Here is a 25,015-nt window from a genome sequence, read left to right on the forward strand (position 1 = left end):
GTCATTTAAATTACTCACTGACACACACTATTCTAAAGGACTTCAAGGGTGCATTGATGACTTTCTAAATGAAAGCCCCCTTAGGCTGTCAAGTAATACTGAAAGAAGTATATAATCTACATGATAAACAGCTTGTTCTGAAAGAAATATACTATTTTGGACATGCTCTCTTACTATCTTCTTTAAAGACAAGCTTTTAGAGCTTTCAAGCTCAAACAGCACAAGGAGAAAGGGAGCCGAGTTGAACAAATCTCTTTCACCTACGGCAGCACGATATAAAAACAGAACTTAAAAAAGCTGAAGACACAAATGGCTATCATGTTCCTTAATGAAACTGTGTTCCCAGTTTTCCCTTTTATTTCATGCAAAAAAACCTCCAGTAGGTACTGCAAAGTCAGAAAGCAAGCTGTCAGCCATGTGAAGACAAAATACTCTTAACACGTCACACAGCTTGTGCAAAACTATTTTAGTCTATCATGAACCATCTAGCATTTTTATGGCTTTAACAATGTTAAAAGAAAAAATGTCATGTTAACACCACAGAAGCAGTCTTAACTCTACAAACATCCTAATGTTATGAAGTGCATTAAGTGCACACTTAATGCTAACATTGAATAGAGAAGAATAGAAAAATGGCTAATGAGGACAGAGCAGGTAAACTGAACCATCTCTTCATCAGCATATGGTCAGGCTGGAATGTAACTAGGGACAAATGTTGGAGCAGGATTTTTTGCTGTGTTTTTCCTTAAATTGTATACCCACCATATTATCTCTTAAAATCCTTCTGAACAAATTTACAAGTTACAATGATTTTTGTGTTTTTTTGTGTGTGGTTTTTTTGTTTGTTTGTTTGTTTGTTTGTTTGTTTTTTGGACAAGGGTTAGTACCCAGAACTCCTCCAGGTACAGTGCCATGCAGGAACTACAATTCCTAACAGAAACAGGCTGCAGATGTTAAATACCTCAGGGGTCTTTTTTTATATCCCAGGATAAGATGCACCCTATCAATCAGATCCAGAGATCCAAAGCTTTACAGTGCTAAAGATCCAGATCGGAATTTTAAATCTCACAGCAGAAGCATTTTTCAGTTTTAATGAAGTCTGATGACGTTAAGGATCTCTTCCTTCTACTTTTTAGAGATACTATAAACTGAAAAGAACAATATAACGGTATGTTTATAGTCTGTAAAACATGTAAACCCCCTCACTGCTAATGAGTCCGGACAACTATTTGGATACAAAAATCAGTGTTCGCATCCACTGATACAACCAATATTGTATCAATTAATATTCTCAGGAAAATCATGGCACTTCAGGAGTCTTTTGTCAGGACAGGTCCAAAGAAATTGGTTGGAGTTGACTAAAATACAGTCTGTCAACAGGTTTGGTGGTATCAATCCCCCGTGTAGCATCATCTCTGATGACTGTGTGTAACCATGGCAAAAGATTCTTGTCTTGATGCATCCTTCTTTACAAGGCCAAAATTTTATATAGGAAATTGCAATCCTCTGCCTTCTCTTGGGTTAGAAACAGAAAATGCCCCTCACTATATTCAAAGTTTAAAAGTGCAATTTGTGAGTATTTTTTCTCACATCTTTCCGAGGGCTTTGCCAAGGCAAGCGTTGCGTGTTTGCAGGTGAGGGGCTTTCTGCGTGTCTTTTAGCAGGCTCAGCAAAGAGCTCCATGAAATTCTTCTGAAACAGTAACTTTTTAAAAACACGATTTGCCATTACACCTTCCTTTAAATTAATAATCTGATCTTACTAGGTTTGTTGTTTGTTTGGTTTTTTTCCCCTGAAATTACGTAAGAGTATTTTAAAATAAACAGAATTGGAAAAGCAGTAACTAAATTTGTCCTTCTTTCAGCTCCACATTCTGTACAGAATTACACTAGTTTTTATGGCTCTATCCTATCCACATCTCTCCACTTACCAATACAGCCACAGAAACATGCTAATAATACTTCAGAAATGTCTCCTTAGCTCTGGATGTTAAAAAGCTGTCTAGGTATGAAACAAAAAAAAAAAAACACAAACCAATTCACTTTCAACATCAAGCACCCTCTCTTCAATGCAATAGCTTTGGCAAAGGTTGGGAGACTGGGCTGACTTCTACAAGCCAACAGTCACTGGTTATTGCTGCAGCTAACGGGCCCCAACCCAGCGTGACTGCAGCACCCACAGCACGGGTCTCTCCTTTCCTTCTGTGTTGCCATTCTTTGACATTAAACTGGTTGGAGCCCTGGGTCTTTTTAAGCAAGCAGAGGAAGATGCAATGGGTTTAGCACATGGAATACAACTTCCCCTGATCCTCAAAACACAGACTAGTGTGCAACATTGAAGGAGATGACTTGAGCAAGCAGTCTCACATCTAGTCATGTGCTGGAAATTCAGCACACGGATGAAACTTGGCAGGACTGTGCTTCTTTTTGTATTTTTAAACTCTCCAAGTAGCTTTTTAAAAGCTATAGGAAGGTGTTTTAACTCCAACAACGTGGCACTATGTGCACATTTCATAAACATATTTTCTAAGGAATACATATTTTAAAAAGAAAGATTTTGTATGAGAAGGTGCAGGATTTCTTCACTGTTTCATGCTTCTTATTTAATCTTTCACTAACACCCAGACATGGAACGCATTTTTCCCTGTTTTTTTCCATTATTTTACTGAGGGATTGAAATATTTTTTGTGTGCCCACACCCTTCTCCTCCCCCATTACATTGATAGCATTTGCTTTTTAATACTTCTTTGCCTACCTCCTGAACTACTCATGACTATTCAAAATAAATATTCAAAATACAGTCCTAGGAAAATGCCTTGACATCTCCAGAGGCTTAACAGCGCAACAGCATATTATGGCTGAATTTCCCTGTAAGTCTTCACCTAATTTTGGCAAAATGTATTTTACGGCCTTATTATTTCCTAAATTTTTCTCTTAAACGACAAAGAAAGCAAGCTCTCCAGGTTTTTATTTCAGTGTCAATTTTTTTCTAGTCTCTATTGATTTTAGATTTTTCTAGAGGTTCAAAGTTCATATAATAATTCACTTTATGTTCTATTGTACTGTTCCCAGCACTCCCCTTTGCTTTAAATGTCAGAACCTTTCACTTCTATTACGATGATTTCCTTGCTGTTTCTCTTTTCTCTGTAAGCCCTAACTGACTGTGTATTTTGGTGTGGTCACCCCATCTTTTTCCACTTCCAATAATATTTTTAAACCTCATTGTATCTTTGAACAGTTTTGTGGGTTTTTGTTTTCTTTTGTTTGTTCAAAAACCACATTGACCACTTCTTGTTTTTTGTAATCTGCTTTTCAGAGGAACTGCAGCCTGCTGTACATTGGCTATGAAGCCTCAGCAGTTCCAACTCTCCTTCCATGCAAAAGGATTCCTATACATCCTGTTGCAGCATGATGCTCACTGACTTCCTTAATTCCACCAAGTGGATTTATTGAAATCCAGTGCTCTAACTTGACTGTGAGCATATATTTCATGTAAGATTGAATTCAAGTAATATTTTGATCCCTTACACATTATTCTTTTATTTGCTGTCAATGACATGTTCTAAAATGTTATTTCAGAAAGGCAACTAAGCACAAACATCTGACTCCAGGTTTTAAAGAAAAGCAACAAGCTGGTGTAGCAGAAAACGAGTAAGAGGATGATCATAGAAACATATCATAGAATCACAGAATGGTTTGGGTTGGAAGGGACCTTAAAGATCCTCTAGATCTGACCCCTCTGTATTATCAGGGACACCTCCCACTAGATCAGGTTGCTCAGAGCCCCATCCCAGAGATGCTTGAATATATATTAATTCAGTAGAGATCTTAAAATGTGTTTTCAATTCTTAGCAACATGACTGATACAAATGTAGAAAATGCAGACCAGCAAAAATCATAAAGAAATCACATTCTTAGAAAGCGAGGAATTCAAGAAGCACTTATGAACGTATTTCTTAATCTTTTATTATTATGAAGTGAAATCCTTTATAGATCTAGTATTTCAGTGAATACCAGTGGCTGAGACTATGACCAGCTTAGAATGGACAACATTTAACAAAACAACATCGCTCCAGGTGTTTAACAATTCTCCCTGAAAGCCAAGAATGACATATATTTGAATTTCCAAACTCCCATTTGACATGCTATTACTACTTACACAGAATTTTATGAGTAAATACATATGCATCAAGTGGTTTCTTCACTTTCTTTAACTTCACATTCTTTCATATTACAGGAACTATATGCTCTGTTTTTAAAGCATGTAGCTGAACTGGCGAAAGAAAACAGTTGACATTAAAAAGTTGTTTGAAAACTCAGTGCACTGTTTTCTCTGAAAAGTCCCACTCAAAATGACTGTAAATACCAAAAGAATACATTATTACTGCATGATTTACCTGCAAGTCATGTTTTTAGTTATAAAATTAAACCCAACTCTCACCCCACCAAGCAAGACCACTTTCTGTTAGTTGCCCTGTGTTATATCTTCCTGCATCTTATATCAAGCCCCCAAATAAAAGTCAGTGTCAAATCTTCCCTGCTAGGAAGACAGTCGTTGACCTTTGTGTAACTACATCTTAATGGCACCAAAATTGCTCTTTCTTTCTTAATCCCTATTCCCCTCAACACAAATTCAGCAACTGGTGGTGAAGAGAGGACTGACTAACAAAAGGGAAGGGGGAGAAAGTGGTAGCAAGCTTGTAAGAACAAGAAAAGACAAAAGGAATAAGAAGGAAGCAGCAAAACCAGTGACATACTGTGCTCCTCCTTACTTCTGACTATGCAAGTGGCAATTAACTATTCGATCCCTTAACACCGAAAAATATTTTACTTGAACTGTTTTTAAAAAAATCTTCTACTTTTATACATTTGGGAGTGCTTTTCTGTTAAATGCCAATGAAAGGAGAGCTTATTTCTAAGGTGAAGGTTATCATCAATATTATAATAGAAGGGAGAAACAAAAGAAGCAGAAACATGTTTAATTAAAAAAGAAGCAAGAAAATAAAAGCCTCCCAAAAAATCAGACTTACAATCACTGAAATTGTAGGTGGTAGCAGAAAAAAGTGATGTTTAAATGCAAAAGAAGCAGTGTCCTTCTCCATATTGTATCTGAATAGTTATTGCTCAGCTGTATCTAGCAATGTTAATGACACACTTCTCAATAGTTTATAGAAGTTCAGTATTCCAGTCACATCAGTATCATTCTACATCTAGAGAGTAAAAGATTGATACACTGAACAACACGAGTAATAGTCAAATTTAAAGTGACATTTGTTAATAATACAATTTCATGTATTTTTAACAAATGAAACTGAGATTGCAGCACATTAATGAATATTTCTTCATTAACATACAGCCAAGAAGAGTGTATGTAAACAAAATTGGCTTACTCCCCTCCACAGAATGAAATACAGCAGACAGAAAACAATGTTATCCAGATATTTATGACCAGAAGTCTTACTCAGCAGGATACCCCATACCATTACTCAAAGAGTTGTATCTCATGATTTCTCTTCCAGTCAAATTCCTTTTGTTTTCTTCAAAGTTTTCAAAGGAATTGAAGAAATACAGAAAAAATGGGTGACATTTAGGCACATTTGTCTTTTGAGTTGCCAGCATTGTGTCGGTGTCTATGTTTTCATCATTGCTGCTGAAGAAGCTTGAAAACAGGTCAGCTGCAAGTGCATGCTGCTTTTAAACTTGTTTAATAACTCTTCTAGTAACCTGTAAAAGGAAAATAGTTACAACTTTGTCAGATTCTGAAAAGGGAACAATTACCAAAAGCTTTGGCAATTCTGTCTGTGACTTCAAGCACACTGCTTAAAAAAAGGGCCTAAAGTTGGATCTATTCAAATATCTGAATATTATAGATATTTAAAAGTATTCCAATGTGTCAGGATGATTTGTGGGCAGAGGAGGACATAGCCAAGAGATTTATCAAGGTGCTAAAGTAGCCCTTTATATGGCTTTAGTTCTGGATAAAGATCATCTTCTTGAGGGAAACACACTGGCAAAAGGACTGGAAGACAGCATCATAAGATACTTCTGTAAGGAAAATCCAGAAACTGCCAGACTATGTACCATAAAACCAGTATCAAGGTTATAGCTTCTCCTGTGTAGCAAATTTCAGTTTTCAGACTTGTCTTTGGAAGCTATTTTGTTAATTTCTCTTAAGTATCATGGCTGAAGGACCAGAGATGGTATGACTGTTGTAGAAGAAACAGTAATTCACTGGCAAGCACATTTTTTTGTCCTTCATGGATAACAAACTACGAGCAAGTTCATTTTGGAGCATAGCTATGGTTTGTTTACACCTACATAGCTGCCAAGAAGGTATTTGGGGTAGCAGATAATCCACAAACTACAGGTGTAGGACCAAGGGTGTTGATGGCTTTGTTGCAGTGATATTTATTGTAACACTGGAGATGCATTATGAATTTTTATAGTCTTGCTTATGTGTTTTATTTTCCCCATATTCTAGAGAAGAACATGTTCTCTGAACTTCTTGCTGTATTTCAAAACCAAGCTAGATAGGGCAGACATGCATCACCTCAGCTGTGATTTTTTGAACAGCCAGTAACAGAACTGATACTGTATATTAAGAATAACCCCAAACAACCCCAGGAACAACAACTTGAACCACAAAATCAGTATCTGCTTCCTCAGCAGGTCCTCTTGAAGACAACTACTATGGCCACATTCATTATTTACTTTCAGAGTAATGACTGTGAATGAGCAGAAATTAACAGCTCTGAATCAGTGCACAAATGTGTGTTATTTTACATAAACACATGTAGATTACAATGAGCTGTCTGGAACAATGACAATTATTGTGTAATGACCTGGGAAACAGACCAAGTTTTACACTGTCTAGGGCTCAGAACTCAGAGGCAGATGAAAAAATGATGCAGTTCTTGATTCTCAGCTGTCCCATGAAGCTGAAATACTTGTGGCTAAGTGAAAAAAAAATTCTACAGGTGTTTCGGAAAGTCTGAGTTGAAAGAACTCTCCTTACTCAAAACTGATCACTGTCTTTAACGAAGTATAAAAGCTAAGTAAGGCAAGAAGGTATCTTGAGACTTCTTGTGGCTAGCAAGGAGTAGGTTTCAACAGACAGACGACATCTGGAAGAAGGCACAGTCCACAGGGCACAGGCTGTATGAAAAGCCTCTTCATGTGTCTACAAAGTATTTTAAATTCTGACTGTTAAGTGCAAACTGATCTGATGCAGTTCAGTTCCTGAAAGTACCATAATATCAATCTCAAGCTTTAAAACATCTTTACTCACACTAACATACTCATTGCAAATCCATCCATGTTTTACCATACTACTCTTCATTAAGATATTCCTGTAAAGCAGTCTACTAAATATTAGGTTAGATGCAGAAAAGCAGCTTGGTTGTCAAAGGTTGCTACGGTGGGCAAGGAGAAACCTCAAACTCCTCTTCCTGATGTTAAGAGTGAACCATAGACCCTTCTTGTTTGTAAAATGAAACAGGCTAGTTTTGAGAGTTCCCCATATACTAAATGGCAAAAGCTTGGACTTAGTTCATTGGCCATTTTTTTATTGCTGCTAATTTCAGTAAGACAAGACAATGGATCTCACAGACCCTTCAAGATTAATAAGGAAGGCTAAAACAGACTGAAGTACAAAATAAATAGAAAGCTACATTGAACTGATATGACTAAGATAGGCAAGAGGGATATGCCACAAAGACCCAGACTCTTCTGTGTAATTTAATAGGGCAAGAGGAACAAGGACTTAATTCTTAACTCTGCCCAAAGAGGCTTCTGCTCTGTAATTCAGAGTGGTCAAACAGAGTGAATGTTAACCCTCTTATCACAAAGTTCTAATGCAAGAGTAAAAAGTAGTGGTTCCAGAGACCAGAGAGGAGACTTGAAGATGCATTATACTCACTTTTTGTCAGTGCCACTTGAGAGCTGAGGCAAGGCTTCCAAAGCTTGCTTAAAGCTTGAGCTGCAAGGAAACAAAAATGTTCATAGTCCTCTGGTACAAGTCTCAGCATTCACAGTTTCCCTCTATAAATTCCATGGAGATACACTACATTTTATTCATTCTTATTTCAATAAATTAACAAAACATTAGCTTGACATCTGACATTCACGTGCAAATGGAAGATGAAGGGGTCATAGGTTCAAGCAGGTCTCTTGACACTCCCAGTGCAATGTATACTATACGTCAAGGGGAAATGTTAAACCAGCAGCTGATTTAAGACTGTGCTTGACATCCCGGACTCTTCAAGAATTAGGGAGAGTTGCCAGCCTGCCTTCTGACTCAAACCAAGTGACTGTCGGAGTTTGAAGTACAGATAAAACATTGACTTTGGTTTTCTGTGCTCAGTAGATGGGTGACTGCGCTGTTCCCTACAGAAGGGGCCTACAAAGGGAATTACAGTAGGTTTGAATTGAGTTTCCATTTACAAGCCTCAATCACCATCAGACACACAGAATAAGGAAGCAAATCTTTTGCAATGGAATGCAGTGACACCACAGGACACTATCTGTGACAGTATGAAGACACATTAGGCCCTCAAGCTCTTTGATGTCTCCTATAAAACGCTGATTAGGTAAAGTGACCGAACTGCCATCTGTGGGAACATGCAATGCCAATCCTAACAGAAGTGTACATAATCAAAACAATGAATGAACCTGTTCATATCCAATCCCCAACGGAATCACCAAGAAATTTCCACCAATCAATTTTACTCAGAACTGCTGACACCCATCATAGTCTGTTTTAACATGCCTTGACTGCATCAACTACTGGTGCTGCTAATGCTTTTCTTTCTCCCATTATATCAACGTGTGAGTGTGTTCCACACTATTTATCTTTGGTCTTGTACCCCACTGAGAAATGATAAATTGCTGAAAGCCTTTTGAAGGCTTTCAACCTAAGAGACAGTGTGAAGCTGAATTCACTTTCCCTGATTAGGTGTGTGGAAAAGGAGAAGGGTATTGTATAAGTTTGTGGAGAGCCCTAATTCTCCATGTCCCTATGAGGGTACCCTGCCAGTGTTGGCTTCTGTAGCTTCTCTGATGGGTCTGGCACATTCTTTGCTGTGTGATTTATGAGATTGGTGTGAAAAACTGGATTAAATTGAGCAACATCTGCTTTTGTCTTGTTAGAGCATAACTCTTCTCGAAAGCTGTACTACTGTTAAGTTTTACTTTTTTTTTTTTGAGTAGCAAATACTAGTTTGTGTCTAAACATTCAAGTAATAAGCAAACAAAAAAGTAATTATTTTCTTTGAACTCATAAAACCTTGAAAGTAACCTGTTTTTCATACATTTACTTAGTGCATAACGTATTCTATTTGAAGCAAAATTTCTTAATCCTTTATTTACATTATGTGCTTTTGCATCTTTACCAAGGATTCCACTACACTGAAAAAACAGGCATTACAGCACATCTTACTTGCTTTCAGGTGTTAGGTATATGGCCACGGTATCTCTCAACGCACAGATTTCAAGTCTTGCCTGAAGAAAGAACAGAAATATTGAAACAGTGACACAATGTCCTTTCATCAAGTGAATACTAATATCCCAATGCTTTATCATTTTTAGATGGAGGTATTTTTGCACGCTGCAGTTGTAAGCATCCCTGGTTTTAACAGTTTGTTTCCTGTATTTTTGGTTGTTATGTCAGGAGACTGCTAAAAGGAACAATTTCATACTTTTGATTCAAGTTCAGCTGTTTCTACGGTCACTATATAGTAGTCTAAAAACATTGGTTTGTCTCTCAGTAACAGTAATAAACCTTCATTTCTGTTCCATCTCTTCTGTAGACTGCGACAGAATGATAGAAGGGCACTACCTTTGTCTTTTTAAAAAATAAAATAAAATAAAATAAAATAAAATAAAATAAAATAAAATAAAATAAAATAAAATAAAATAAAATACAGTGAGCTTAACTTCTCACAGCTTGGTTTGGCCAGGGAGAAAGGAAACAAATTAAAAGTCTGTCAATACACATTTTATTCTTGGTTTTCCTGTTTAATTGTTTTTTTTTCCGTTAGATGAGGAAGTAGAATGGATGTGCTCTGCTTGTCGTCTGTCACCTGGTGGGCACATAAGCTTGGGGATTTTACTCCTGCACTGTACTGTGTGTCTAGGCAAATGTGGAGAATGAACTCAAAAGATTAAAAAACACTTCATAGACTGTTTTTTACTCTTTGAAAAGCAATCATTATCATCACAGGTTTTATATGAAATAGAAATATTCTGCATGTGATCAGTACTTTCAAGAGATTTCATTAAAATATGAAGTGAACTTTATCCAAATTCACATTCCATTCTTGTTCATCATAAAAATTTGATCCAGTTAGCCATTATAGAAATTGATCCACCTTTAGACCCAACTAATATGAGATTAATCTTCCCTAACAAAATTTTTTATAATGCAACACAAACATCTCATTCCAGTTCTAATGAAAGGCTTTGGCTTCTAAGTCTTTCCCTCATCTCTCCTCTAGGCTGGAATCCACTTGAGATTTATTCATTTTTAGTGCCAGAACTTTCTGGCATAAATTACAACATAGCCACCCACCAATTTTATACTTGTAAGGAATGGTTTTCTCACCACAGAATGTTTCACCCCTTTCTGTATGGTGCCCCAAGCTGAACAGCCTTGGACTTTTTGAAGTCCTACACATAAGATTCTGGAGTCTCTCCTACATTTTAGGAGGCAGCAGTACCATGAGGAAGTGTCATATTGGCAAGTACCACAGCCTCAACAAGCATGGTGGATGGGCAAGCCCTGCAAACTGAGTCATAGGATGTGGAAACACAGATTCAGGCTTCTCTTCAGGAATGGGTACTTTTTGATCAGTCTGACCAGGCTCAGATCACTCTCACGCTGCTGCTCTCTGCCAGACAGGATTTTCTATGTTCAGAGGAACAGAAAATGAACCATGAGTGACAAATTTACAGAAGGGAGAGAAAATCCTTTTAATTACGGGTTTAGGCAGCAAGTTCATACGGTGGGTCGTCCAGTCAAACAAAACCATATATGGGTGGTTTCGTTGCTATTGATTTGGCTTTAAATAAGCAGTCAATCTTATTTGGCTGTGATCTTCCTAAATCAATTCTCTGTCCAATGCAATTATTAACAGCAACTGGAAAATAAGGCTTGCAATTGGGTAATTATTTTCTCGTCATAAAGCAAGAATGCTGTCATGTACAATGGAAATCAGGAGTTTGCTCTTCTTATCTGTTAGAAACATAGCAATCTTTGAGAAAAAAGGATTGAAAAAAAATATAAAAATTCACTAGAGTCCTTTAAAACCTATTCAATAGTAAGTACAACCACCAATACAGCTGTAAATGAAGAAGGCAGTCAGAATAAAAATATCTGTTCTACCCATATGAAGTGCTAGTGTAATAGACAAGTGAATACTTTTGCAAAGGCTGCCAAGATCTTACCACATTGTATTTTCAAGATTTTTAATTCTCAAAATTGTTTTTTCTTTTAAAATAATTCTTTGATGACAGGCCAAAGACAGCATTTAATGACATTTCAAACAGATACCATTACAATGCTTTTAATCTCCTAGGATGTAGGCAACCTTTTATGCACTCAGACACAAAGACAGCACTAAAATACAATCAAATCCAAGACCAGGATACCAAAGGGTATTCAACCATAAATCTGAAATAAGTTGTATACTAATCCTTTTTATCTCCTTGCTTTCACTGCTACAATAAATCCCACAAACACATAGATTATACCTCCCTCTGTTTTTCTCTTCTAGATCCAGATGTTTGACAGTACAAAGTAGTCAGGTACCTGTAAAGCTCCATTTTTGCTGAAGGATGAAACACACTGCATCAGTCGACTCAGTTCTTCAGAGACTGCTTCTACAACCCTTGACATTACCCGAGGAACTAAGTCTTTGGAAATGGTAAACACCTGATATTATGAAAGAAGAAGAATGAGTACAATACCTATATTAACATACATATTTTTCACAGTAACATTTCAGTAAAAAGCTAAAAGCTGGTACTTTTATTAAAAGGACTGCTTCATTTTTATCAATGGACAAAAAAATTTCAATGCAACTGGAATATGAATGGTGTCTTTGGATGCTTGCCCTGAACTTGGACCAATCACCTCTGTTAGCAGCAATGTTAGCTATGTGATACATGATAATGACAACATTCTTGCAATGCTTATAAGTAGCTAGACTTCAAAATATGCACTCTTGGCTGATGGATGCAGGTAGTCGGGTGGTTGTACATAGACTGCTGTGTGGGTAGCACCTTTGGCTAAGGGTTGTGCGACTGATTAACCCAATTAGATGTTCAGACACTTTTTAGGCACCTATTTTGCTGTTTCTTCTAGAGTCCTTTTTATTTGACCACTGTCAAATGGCTAGTGTCTTTATACTCTGTGGCAGAGACAAACCTTTGAAAAGGTTTCAGAGTATGGAAGTGTAATGGATAATGGATTTTCATTTTGATTCTTTCACTGCTACCAATTATTAGTTCCCCAGCAAAAAACTACATCCTACTGTTTTTTCTATGACCACCTCTTTAACTGCTTCTTTGTACAACTTTTTAAAGTAGTACTTGGATCCTCCATTTGAGGTTCAGAGTAGCAACTGCAACACAACAGCAATACAAAACTCAACATTAGACCTGTGCCTGAAGAAAGTATAAAGAGAGCTTTAAGGAAGCGAGAAATTGTTGGTGAATTTAAATAAATAAATATTTTTTCTACACAGATTTGGGGAAAATGCAGGCCAAGACGTTGGAATATAGGAGGAAGTGAGATTATAGGTTAGACAGACCATACTTGTGTCAAGACTTAAAGGTGATTATAAAGGTGCACTAAATCTGCCTGGGGAGAAGATGACACAAGGAACTGAAGACAGGGTGACTACAGTGGTGCAAGAGGGAAATTGAACTTGCAGAGTTTTTAAACACTTGTCCACCCCCTGATTTCTGCTTTGAGATTATCTAAAAAATTAAGTAGTTGCATTAACTTTTGCTAGGATACCTTTGCTTTATGTGAAGTTTGTATCTCACATCGGACAAGGAAATGTGGTAATTGACAGAAGATATTCATACACATGAGTAAAAGTAAATTCAGAGAAAAATTTTTTTGCAAGATTCCTACACATTTTTCAGCAATTTAAATAACCATTCCAAAAGGCAGGTCTGCACAGTAGGCTAAGTACACTGACCACATATATGTCAGCTATCAGTTGTTACCATTGGTAATTCAAACACACAGACTGTTTTAACTGTTTGGACCCACAAAAGCTAAGGAAGTGACATCCTGAGCTGTACAGTAAGAAAAAACCTGAACCAGTAACAATTTGACAAGAAGTCATCTTATTCAGCAGCAAACATTGCCTAGCAATTCATCACAAACACACTGGGAACATGCCCAAAAACAATTTACTGAGAAGAGAGACTATTTGTGCCCACAATGAGTAGTCTTGAAGTTACTATACAGAATCCAGGAAAAAAAACATTCTCAGCAATGGTGAATCATCACAAATCTGCAATAAGAAGCCCTTATTTTGATTTCAGTTAGATTTGAAGGTAGAGAAGTAATTGTCTTCCTGCTTCAGTCCATGCTCACTGTTCAGTGGATGGTTAATTTTTGCTGTTTCAAATTACAGAAACTTGCAGCCTAGCTATCTAAACTTCAAGCTGACCCAGCTTACAGAATTTCACCAGAAAACAGTGGAAATGGTAGTTTCACCTTGACACCCTTTTCCGTATTTCTGTAACGTTTCACATCTAGAAATTTATGAGGTAACATTATTTAGGCCAAAAGCAGTAACTGTCTCAATGAACTCAGCAAGACTGCACCTTTCTTCTGCAGCATTGTAACAAGTAGGCATGTTTACAGAATTAGCTCAATAAGTAGAAAATGCCTTTGAATTTTTGACCTCTCATTTTCACTGTTATTAATTTCCACTGCACTTAAAACCAACATAAAAATCAATGTCATGTTGGTATATATTTTTAGTGTTGCTTATTCCCTCATTCAGAAGCATTTGGTAAAAGCAGCAATGCTTCTGTGAAAATTGCTGTATGTAAATACTGAAATTGAATTAAAAATATTGCAAGTGATACTGAAAGTTTCTGAAAATATTTTAAGTTATATTAATTCTTGTAATTTAAGGAGGAATAAAATAAACAAAAACCTTAAGTGAATCTCATCAGATTTCAAGTAGATGGAAGAGGCAGAGCAGCTATCCCTGTGTTATTTTGAAAGGCAAGAGTGATATTACTATGAATGCTTGTACCAGGAGCAGTAGCAATCTGTTAACACTCTTGGTGATTAGAAGGACAGAGTATGTAGAAGAAAGGCTGTAATTTAAAGGACTGTAGAAAATTCCTGCATGTTATCACAAATGGCCAAATAACTGCAGCTCTGCAAGCATATTATTTTAATAATAAAATTTTATATATTAATATGCATTCTCTATTATAAGACATTACCTGCCTAAGTATTTCAAACACAATTTGTGCTGGACAGAGACTATAAAACTTCCTGGGTTTAGGATTCCACTTTTTACTCTATGAGCATGTATTGCCTTTTCACTCTGAGTGGCCTAAGTTGTATGTTTTTTCCAAAGCAACACATAAGCTCATTTTGATATGTTGTGGAAAATAAAGTTAATCAGAGAAGCTAAATATCTGTGTATCTACCTACCTACCTACCTATATATAGAGAGATTTAATCTGCCTGAAAAGGGAAGATGTTTTAGATTTTTTTTTGGCTTTCCTCTTCATCAGATAGTGGAAACAAAAGGCTGTAATTGTTGCTGAGGATAAACCAGAACTGTTCATCTCCTTCTGCCTTTAAAGTCAGCAGTTGCATACTTGGTTGGATAAGCCTAAACAAAGCACTTACATCTATAATAAAGACACTTCAACAAAGGCAGAATTTTCAGGGGTGATGACAGGATTTACCATGCAAAGTACCCTGAAAAGATTCATATGAATGTAAGCATGAAACAACGTGAAGTTTTGCTCACCTCTGCATGTACAGCAATGATATTCACTAATGCTTCTTTCAAATAGTTTCTGACACCTGAAACAAAAGAAACAGGATAATTAATTACTTTCATTCTGTTGTCTCAACAAAGCTATAATATTCCTCTGTTCTATACTGCACTTTTTCTTTTCATTCTTTCACCAGCACTTTTGCAATCAGAAGCAGAAAGAGAAAGTTCCATAGCCACACCAGCAGTCTATTTCCTTTTTCAAGTCTAATGGAGAAAGGCACATTTCCTCACAGCAAAAGGCTAAAAAAGCCAGCAGGTTCCTGTTTCACTATTTGCCTTCTCTGGCAAACCAATTTCACCAACTTTGCAATTTAATAAAAACCTAGCACTATTTGAAAAAAACAAAACAACTTGGATATCTTGCCAGAATACACATACCATGGCACAGAACATGGACTACAGCTTGTTAAGTTCTAAAAAGACAGAGAAGACAAGGGGCTTTGTTTCTGTAACAGTCTTTAAGATGATCTTACTACTTTATCAGCTTATCTGACTGTAAATTATTAGTATAGTTAGAAACACCAAGGGCTCTTGTTTCTCTGAAAGCAGTTCAGAAGATATTACTCATGACACTTCACAGGAGATGATACATGCTTTAGTAGAAATTTCCTTGTGGGGATGGTGGAGAAGTCAAATAAGCATTTTGTTTACCAAGCATATGAAATGTTTGTCAATTTATGCTCTAAAGGAAATTCTAAACAGAAGGACATCCAGCAGGTTATGCCTCAGTTAGGACAGGCTCTCAGTCCCCTACACTGCTGTAACTCTGGAATAACTTCCCAAACCTGGACTCCAGTTGTGTAAGATCTAAAATAGGCAAAAAGCTAAAACTGCCCCATTTGCTTTTCAGGGCACTTCACTTTGTAAGCAAAGGCAAATTAGACAGCATTTAACTTATTAAAGTACGCATGAAAGTTGGAAGTGCAACACAAAGTAATGAAAGTTCACTGATCTGTGTGACCTCAACTTCTGATTTCAATTATTCTAGCATGAATCAGAGAAAGAGCAACGACCCCATCACTCCATTGGTATATTCAATCAGCAGTAAAAGATCAGAATCCTGGACGAAGACTGGTGAGACCACAAGATCATTAATGCTGCTGTTATAAAAACTACAAAGTGAACCCTTACTCAGTTCATCTCTCTTGCTCCACCTTTCCTCAGATAACATTGATGCAGGAACTCAATCCTGCTACAAAAAATAGCTTTAAAAGGACTTACTTGAGATCATCAACATGAGTTATTCTGTGGGAGAATAGTGTGTCTCACAAGTGCTATCTCAGTTATGCTCGTTTTTTTAACCACTGGTCCCATAATGCACCTCAAAATTTAAAAAGGAGGTACTTAATCTCTCTCTCTTAGACAATTATGGAAAAATGTTTTGTAAGAGTAGGACTAAAGAATAACAGGACCCTCCTTGAATGAAGTACAAATGCTTTTATCACCTGCATCTACATTGTGCGACGCAATACAGCCTTGAGTTTAGATTGGGGGGTGCTTTCTGGAGGGCACACAGGTCTCCTGCTGGAAGTGAGGGTACTTGGGGGAAAGCAGGGAGAGAGGTATTGAACAGTGAGTCTTACTCCAATGTACAGTCAGGAGGCAGCTGAGTTCTGCACCCAGGTCTGTGTATCAAGACAGTCTCTGTTTCAAAAGTTCACAGAGAGGAGGCAAGCATCAAAGGAGATTTTACTGCTCTCACTAAAAGCAGTTTGGTTTCTAAAAACACAAAATAATTAAGACCTTTTTAGAAGGAATGTTTGATTTTTGCTCTGGAAGAGATGCAAATAACTGAAAAAGGTAAAGCAAAATACAAGCCTTTCCCCACACATTCCAAAACATCTCTAATGACTTTTCTCGCTATCTTTATTTTTTTTCCTTGAAAAAACCTGTCACTCTTTCCATTGAACTAAGCCAACAACAAGTCAAACAGCATAGTTCAATAGGTTGCAAGCTTATAATATCTCGCTATCTTAGGGATTTTTTGCAACAAGGAAGGAAGGGAGGGAGGAACAGAGCAGTATCAGTCAGAAATCTCAAGAAGCTTTTTTCTCCTCCACTGTAACCTGCAAAACAAAGTAAGAATGCTACACACCAGTACTTCAACCACACCAAAAGATCACAGGTGTATGTGGAAATGCAACACCCCCTTTCTTTTTCCTCTTCTACTGTTTTCCTTCTTCTGCTTTACTCTGTCCCAGTTTAAATCCTCCACAGGCTTCCTATCAGAGGACAAAATTCGTATCACATCCCACAAGAAAATACAACTTGACCAAGCACTGAATGGTGGTATGCAAACCACATCAAGAGGTAGGTACAGGGTGAATTTGGGAGCTGGTTTGCTGTTGTCCTTGGGGTGCACAGTGTTGATTTTGTTCTGCAAACCTATGTGGTATTCACCTCTTGGCTGCCTACTGGCTTCATCTTGTGACAGTAGGATCTTTTATGTGGAAATTGTGTTTTGACTTTCACACAAATTCTGCGCAAGACTTTGAAGGCCTCCCTTCTTTATGGATACCTGAGCACAGGCAGAGCAAATAAAACTTTCACTGATGAACTAAACGGTGTTTCTTTGCCCTAGCTGATGGTCCCACAATGCAGCATCTTGCTCAAACCCTGGTACATCTGGGGAGCCACCATGGAAGTGCAGAGAGGGGGCTGCTATGTCAGAGAGGGCAAGTGTGTGTCCCACAGAGAGGAGGCTGGCTGGCTGAGCTGGGTAGAAGGACAAGAGGAAATGGGGTCAAGTTGCACTAGGGGAGGTTCAGATTGGATATTAGGAAAAATTTCTTCACAGAGAGAGTGGTGAGGCATTGGAACAGGAAGGTGGTAAAGGCACCATCCCTGGAGGTGTTAAAAAAACCAGGCAGACGTGGTGTTTCAGGAGATGGTTTAGTGGTTAGGGGTTGCAGGGCTGATGATTGGACTTGATCTTGAAGGTCTTTTCCAACCTTGATGATTCTGTGATTCTTTGAAGCATTATCAAGGAGACAAGTGAAAAGCTGGAATGTAGAGAGACCAAAGTGGGTGGGATGTGTAAGAGGGTGATGTGGTTCTAAGGAAGAATCCTCATTTCCCACCCATCCCACCCAAGCTCCTGAAGTAGCATACTTCTTCTCATGCTTTCAGGCAACTTGTCTCAGAATAAGAGCTGCTAATTCTGTCTGCTGCTGCTGAGAGCACCCAAATTAACCAACTGTTAGCTGGTTAATTGACTGTACTAGTACAAGTTGCCTATCAACTACGTCTGCGGAAACTTCCATAACATATTTCTTAGAGTCAATCGCTGCAATACGGTAACCAAGTACTGTAAATTTCTACAAGTATCTAATACTAATGTCAGCAACGTTGGCATCAGGTGTTAAATACTATTGTTTGGTGGCACACAGTTAAGATTGAGAAATAAATGATGATTTTAAAACTGAAGACTTCAGAATGAACTGGCTAAACGGAACTGAGATAGAATGTAGAGTAAAAATGAAATGACAGGAACTTAGTATTGGACATTGCTAGCCCATCCCAGCTGCAAGATAAAATTGCTAACTTGCACCTCAGTGAAAGGGGTGTAAGCAGACATATTTTATCTTGCATCCTTGTACCACATTCAAGGACAAATGGGTAAACTGAAAGCTTAAAGGATATTACTGTTTGCAATCCCAGTAGCACTAATCAGGTGTTCCTGACCTTTCGTAGCAGGTCCAGTCATTCTATGACTGCAGGACCAGGGGGCTCAGCATACAATGAAGTATTTCCTTAGCTGCTTAGCCAGGTTTTGCAATTTAAGAGCAGAAAATTCAGCACAAACTGTGCAGAGCTATGCAGCTTAGTATACAAAACTGTAGTTGCCCTAATTGCAGCATCTAATAGTCTAAAAGACCTTGTTTTGATAAGCTAAACAAACCAAAGATGGAAAGATGATACTACTGTGTTCCAAAAATGCCAGTAAGTGGAGCCAGACAGGGAGAGAAGAGATAATAAGCTGAAGAACAATACTGGGACAAGAATGAAAGATATAAATGAATTGACCACCTGTAAACTTAGTTTGGAAATTAAAAGTAACTATGTAACAGGTTTGCTCTCACTATGCCATTAAATGTGTGGTGTTGTGACAACCATTCCTGCCAGGGAGTCAAGTTTTCTATCATGAATACAATGTAAGTAAAAAGGGTATTTCCCCCCAGCACTTATTTTTTTTCTCATTTTCTCATTTTTCTCATTTGTGACGGATTTTAACCTTTGCTTGTGGAGACAAAGCCAAACATATCTGAATGTCAGGATAGTTAATCTGAATGCAAGCATAGTTAATATCTATACTGTATTTTGAAAAAATACAATTAAAAAATATCCAATTTCTGATTTATATCACTGTACTGTTTGTGGTAGGCTTTACTGAAGCAAAGTATTACTCTTCTGGAGTATGATTCACTGGAAATACAAGCAGTGGCATCCAGCTGTGAATTTGTTGTGAAATTCATTTCAAAATGAAAAAAATTCTGTCCAGAATAGAGTTTTTGTGCAGCTTTCTCTACGCCTGTTCAGCAGCCCACGCAATTACAGTTTTTGGGACACCATGCTGTCAGTCCTATTATATAGCACTGAAAGCTAATGTACCATATAACTGTAGGTTCCAACTATTAGGCTAATCAAGTGAAACATAACATTCTTAAGGCTAAAATTCCTCTTATTTAGCATACTGAAGCACAAACACAATGACATTCCATAGCTTCTGACAGAAATGTGTTCAAGAAGTCTCAACAAGCCCTTGCAATTTGTCTCAGGAAAATGTTATTATAAATGTTATTATAAATGCATTCCACTCCCACTCTATTCTTAACACCAAAGACTCTGACTTGCTGGAATTCTAGCTGCCACTAACAAAGTCCCAGTACTGCTCTAAAGAAAAATAAATGGGAAGACGTAAGCCATAAAAATGAAGGACAGTTTCAGCCATCAACTCTCACAATGGCTGACAGAAACTTTAAAATAGCGCCTTCCAGTTTTGGGCCCTCCAATATACATTTTCTGGTGAAACATCTATCAACCTTATCCATTAAATTTAATCTCCAGTTTACATCACACACACACACATACATAACAAATTAAATCTGTCAGAAAGTCTACATTTACCAGCAATTTTAACAATGCTGTAAAGCTGTAGCAAGGACAACTGTGTGAACTATGGGAGAAGAAGAAAGCAAAAAGATTTGTGGTTCTGAGGAGTAACAGAAACTAAACTTCTAGCTTGCCAATGCAAGAGTCATTCAGGAGATCTTCAGATGGCACAGTGCTACCAGTTGTCCCACATGTAGTTCTCAGACCTATGTTTCCCCCGAGTACTTAGATGACAGCATTTGACCACGAAATCTCCAAAGTGACTGAATAAGCATGCAAGAGCTGGAACTGCAATACCATGTGTGTAATTTTAAGGCACAAAGAGGCCACAAAAACTTGCATGCACAAATAGAGCAAAAGTTGCATACATAGTAAAGCTGAACTCATCAGAATAATTTTTTCTGTGCCATAAGCCAACACAGGCCTTCAAATGTTCTCAGTCCTTCTAGCATATCTCGATAGACAGCATATGAGCATCAAACTTTTTTACATCTTCTGCAGACTCCAGAGTTCAAAGAACGAACTGAAGTTCAGCTAGGACAACTGAAACACAGGAAATTCTAACCTAGGCACCCTAAGTTTGATGTTCTTTAACTCTTTTGAGATGAGAACCCCCTTTGAGATGGACAGCTGGGAAGCTAACCTTGCCACTGCCTCTTGCTGAACAAGCCTTGCAGCTTGCCTGTTGTTCAAAAAGGAGGAGGAAAGGATAAAAGCACATAACTGTTGAGAAAATGTAGGTGGCGTCAGCAGGTACCTCTGCTCACTGGCAGTAAACCACACCACACACGAGGATGAGAGGGTATGAAGGGTCAAAAGGAAAAATGTTTTAAAGTCAAATAAAAATCAGGCAAAAATATTAAAAGCTGCTGCTCTTCTGTGGAAGAGTTATAAAAGCCACCCACAGGAAGTTCTACAGTTCGACAGCTGTCACTCAATTGATTCACCAAAGAGGAACAAATGGTCCTTTATAAACTGACCAAGCTAAAAGTCCTGTTTTAAGACTGAGTATATGGCCCTATTAGAAAACTAAGCTCTGAGGGACTGAACCAGAAATTAGTCTTGGGTAGGCAGAGAGCCACCAATTCAGGAAACAACAGAGAGATTCTGGGCTCCACAGGAGGCCAGTACTTGCACGGGCAAGGAACTGCTGGTGGCGGTAGCAATGTTTCTTAGTGCCTCTGAAAAGACAGCACTAAATTTGTTGGCCTTGAGGCTTGAACATGACTGAGTAGAGCTAGGAAAACTGATGCCTGGGAGTATGAAATTTCAAATTTTAAACCCCTCCAATTGTATGCAGTATTTTTACAATTTATTGTTCTGTTTGGTGTCTTATGCCAGTTAACAATCAGCCTGAAAACTTTTTTGCCTGATTATTTTTTAATAAAAACTTTCCTCCAAGATCATAACAAACAGAATTAATTGATCCAAAGCTACTAATATGTTTCAAACCTAGCTGCGCAGCATCAATAATTGACTATTACTGGGAATTTCATTTGCTATGCTGATAGTAAATTTAATGGAGGACAAATGGAAAAAAAAAATTTAATCTCCTCTGTTCTAAGGAAGACACCTGCTTTTTAAATTGTTTGATATCTATATGCTTTTCAGTTACATTACACTCTTACCAGATTTAACTGAACTGATATTGGAAATTTTCATCTCCAAGCTTCAGAAATAGAGTACCAAACTTTACAGCAAGTCACACACAAAGTGTTTTGAATTACATGTCAGTTGAGCTCTTGCAGCTCCCAGTTCTAAGTTTTTAATTTGCTATATGAAACTGCTGGGGAAAAAAAAAAACAAACCTGCACACATCTACTGCAAGTTGTTAATCAGAGCTGTGTAGTGCACATTAAAAAAGAAACTAATGAATGGTATCCACAAAGTCAAGCAGCTTATTTAAACAGTCAGATTTTAACTGTTTAATTTCCTCTATATTCTGGCAGCATTGCAGCTGAAGCAGTAACAGTATTTAACAACTGCTTTAGCTACAATTATTCAAGCATCACTTCCAGTGTGGTTAGGACATTTTTTCCTCCCATGAAACTCACGTTACAAAAGCAGTACTATGGGCTAGCAGGATACCCTGTGGGATGGCAGCCTATTTGTTGTATTTCTGCAGCTCTTGGAAGGGCAGACTGCGTTATGCAGCAAGTGAGCACCGTCCCGTCCTGTGCAGCCTACTCGGGGATTTCAAGGTCAGATGGATGCCTCCCAAGAAGTCAAGTTGCCCAAATGCCCAACCCATACCACAGAATTTCACTTTTCAATCTAACCTAACCCATAACTTCTGACTAAAATCAAGTAATCTCTTTCTGAAAACTAAAAATACGAACAGGTAAGACAGAAAGGGTGGGAGGCGGAAAAGGCACTAAAATTGAAACACTGCCCGAGTTCCCAGCTGGTCAACAGAGAGGTCAGAGAAGTCAGCAATCCAGGAAGTTCTTGGAGTGCACTGATGACAACTTCCTCCTCCAAATGGTAGGGGAGCAACAAGAAAAGGTGCTATGCTGGAGGTTGCTCTCACCAGAGATGGGCTGGTTGATGATGTAAGACTTAATGGGAGACTAGGCTGCAATGACCATGACATGGTGGAATTCAGGATCCTTAGAGCAGTGAGGAAGGAGCAAAGCAAGCTTACTACCCTCAATTTCAAGAGAGCAGGTTTTGGTCTCTTCAAGGATCTGCTTGGTAGGGTACTGTGGGACAAAGCCCTGGAGGGAAGGGCTGGTTCATATTCAAGGATCACTTCCTCCACGCCCAGAAGCAATGTGTCCCAACAAAGAAGGCAGGCAGGAGAGACAGGAGGCCTGCATGGATGAGTGAGGTGCTCCTGGACACAGGTAAATGTAAAAACAAGGTATACAGAGAGTGGAAGCAGGGACAGGTATCCTGGGGGGAGTACAGACAAGTTGTCAGAGAAGCAAGGGATCAGGTAAGGAAGGCCAAAGCACAGACAGAGTGGGACCTGGCCAGAGATGTTAACTCCCTGGGGAAGTCCACAGAAAGGCCATGAAGATGATTGGAGGGCTGGAGCACCACTCCTACGAAGACAGGCTGAGAGAATTGGGGCTGTTCAGCCTGAAGAAGAGAAGGCTCCAGGGAGACCCGATAGTGACCTTCCAGTACCTGAAGGGGCTATAGGGAAGCTGGGGAGGGACGTTTTACAAGGGCTTGTAGTGAGAGGACTGGGATAATGGATTAAAACTGGGGAAATTTAGTCTAGACTAAAGAAAATTATTTAGAGTTGAGAGTGGTGAGACACTGGAACAGGTTGCCCAGGGAAGCTGTAGATGCCCCATCCCTGGAAGTGTTCAAGGCCAGGCTGGATGGGGAGGTGTCTAGTGGGAGGTGTCCCTGCTCTTGCAGGAAGGTTGGAACTAGATGATCTCTAAGATCTGTTCCAACCCAAACCATTCTATGATTCTATGATGAAGAATTAAAAAAAAAAACCAAAAAAAACCTGTGGACAACCTTGGCACACAAATCTTAAGTTAAGAAATCTACAGACTAGCTCTAGCTCTCCATACTTACAGGTGACTGCCTGACACCTTCCAGAGCGTGATGAAGCTCTGTCAACTACCTTACCCCAAGAAATGAACAAGACAGAAAACAATCTAAAAATTAAAATTAAAATGAACACCAATTTTAAATTTTTTTTTTTAGCAGGCAGCTTTTTCAAATAAGCATGACTTATAATACACCCTACATGTAAAACATTTCAGAGACCCACACTACAGAGCTATGAAGTACGTATAGCAAAAAATGTTTTAAGTTATGTTGGCATTACGGAGCTATTTGGATTACATTTCCTGATTGAGTCTTTCAGCACACTTCACTTGGATTTGAAAAAAAACCCACATATACAAGCAATTTGAATTTAGAATTAAGCACCCAGGATGACACAGAAGCAGAGGATGGCATCTGCTACCCATGAGGACTAAGAGCATGCCTGAGGCTTCATGAAATGCATTTAAATCAAGGTACTGTCCCCCAAAACTGTTTAAATTTTCCCTGGTTACAAATATTGTCTTTCTAATGTGACTGACAGTCTGTTTAATTAAAATATAGAAAATAACTGAAATAATTAAAATTCCATTATTAATTAAAACTTTGCATATTTCTAGAACAGACTGTATTTGCCTCATTAGAAAATGCCTGAAATTATTTAATGTTTCTGGAAAATAATTTTAAAAGCTAGCTACTATTTGCAAATACTATAGTGAATGCAATACCTCATCTAGAAAAACAGTGTTTTAATTTCCAAGAAGCCTATACCTTTCACGATAGTCTCCTACCCTTAGAATAGACAGAAACCTAACTTGTTTGCAGACATGAGCCTTTCATGAACTCCAGCACTGGTACATGAGTATGTCATGCTACTTTACTGAAGTGCCCCCACCCACACAGTGATATCATCTAACCTGACACCTTGCAGATATTTAAAAAAAAAAAAAAGTTAAAAAAAAAAGTTAAAAAAAAAAGGTAGAGATAGATATGTGACTTGGAATTTCCCCATGGACAAAACAAAACTGCTCTCCTCTACTCTTTGCAACAGCACACAAATTTCTCTCTTCAAAGACAGTTGATAGGAAATCAGCTTCAAATACCAGTACTACCAGTGGCCTGTTTTCTTAATTAAGGTAGCTCGATAAGTCTGTTTCTTTGTTTCTAGTTACAAAAAATGTATTTACTATCACACTTTGTTGGTGGCTCTGGATAAAAACATTTATACAAAACTGTTTGTAGGATGCTAAGAGCAGAACATGTATCTGGCACATATCTATCTCTAAAAATGAAGAACTCCATGAGGTCATAACCTTTACCATCACTTAAGCTGCTTTATTTACTACA

General features: G+C 38.0%; 1 protein-coding gene across 1 annotated transcript in view; it reads right to left on the minus strand.

Annotated features, from left to right (window-relative positions):
* Positions 1 to 3,940: 3,940 nt before the first annotated feature.
* The window catches only part of EXOC2 (exocyst complex component 2), a 130,160-nt gene continuing 109,085 nt past the window's right edge, over positions 3,941 to 25,015 (minus strand). Inside the window, exons 24-28 of the mRNA XM_051610855.1 lie at positions 15,017 to 15,072; positions 11,806 to 11,928; positions 9,436 to 9,497; positions 7,918 to 7,977; positions 3,941 to 5,723 (exon numbers count right to left, since the gene is read on the minus strand). Coding sequence (XP_051466815.1) covers positions 5,630 to 5,723; positions 7,918 to 7,977; positions 9,436 to 9,497; positions 11,806 to 11,928; positions 15,017 to 15,072 — 395 coding nt within the window. The 3' untranslated portion in view covers positions 3,941 to 5,629. The remainder of the gene's footprint in view (positions 5,724 to 7,917; positions 7,978 to 9,435; positions 9,498 to 11,805; positions 11,929 to 15,016; positions 15,073 to 25,015) is intronic.

Source organism: Apus apus, chromosome 2 (genome assembly GCF_020740795.1).
Source record: "Apus apus isolate bApuApu2 chromosome 2, bApuApu2.pri.cur, whole genome shotgun sequence".
Taxonomy (NCBI): Eukaryota; Metazoa; Chordata; class Aves; order Apodiformes; family Apodidae; genus Apus; species Apus apus.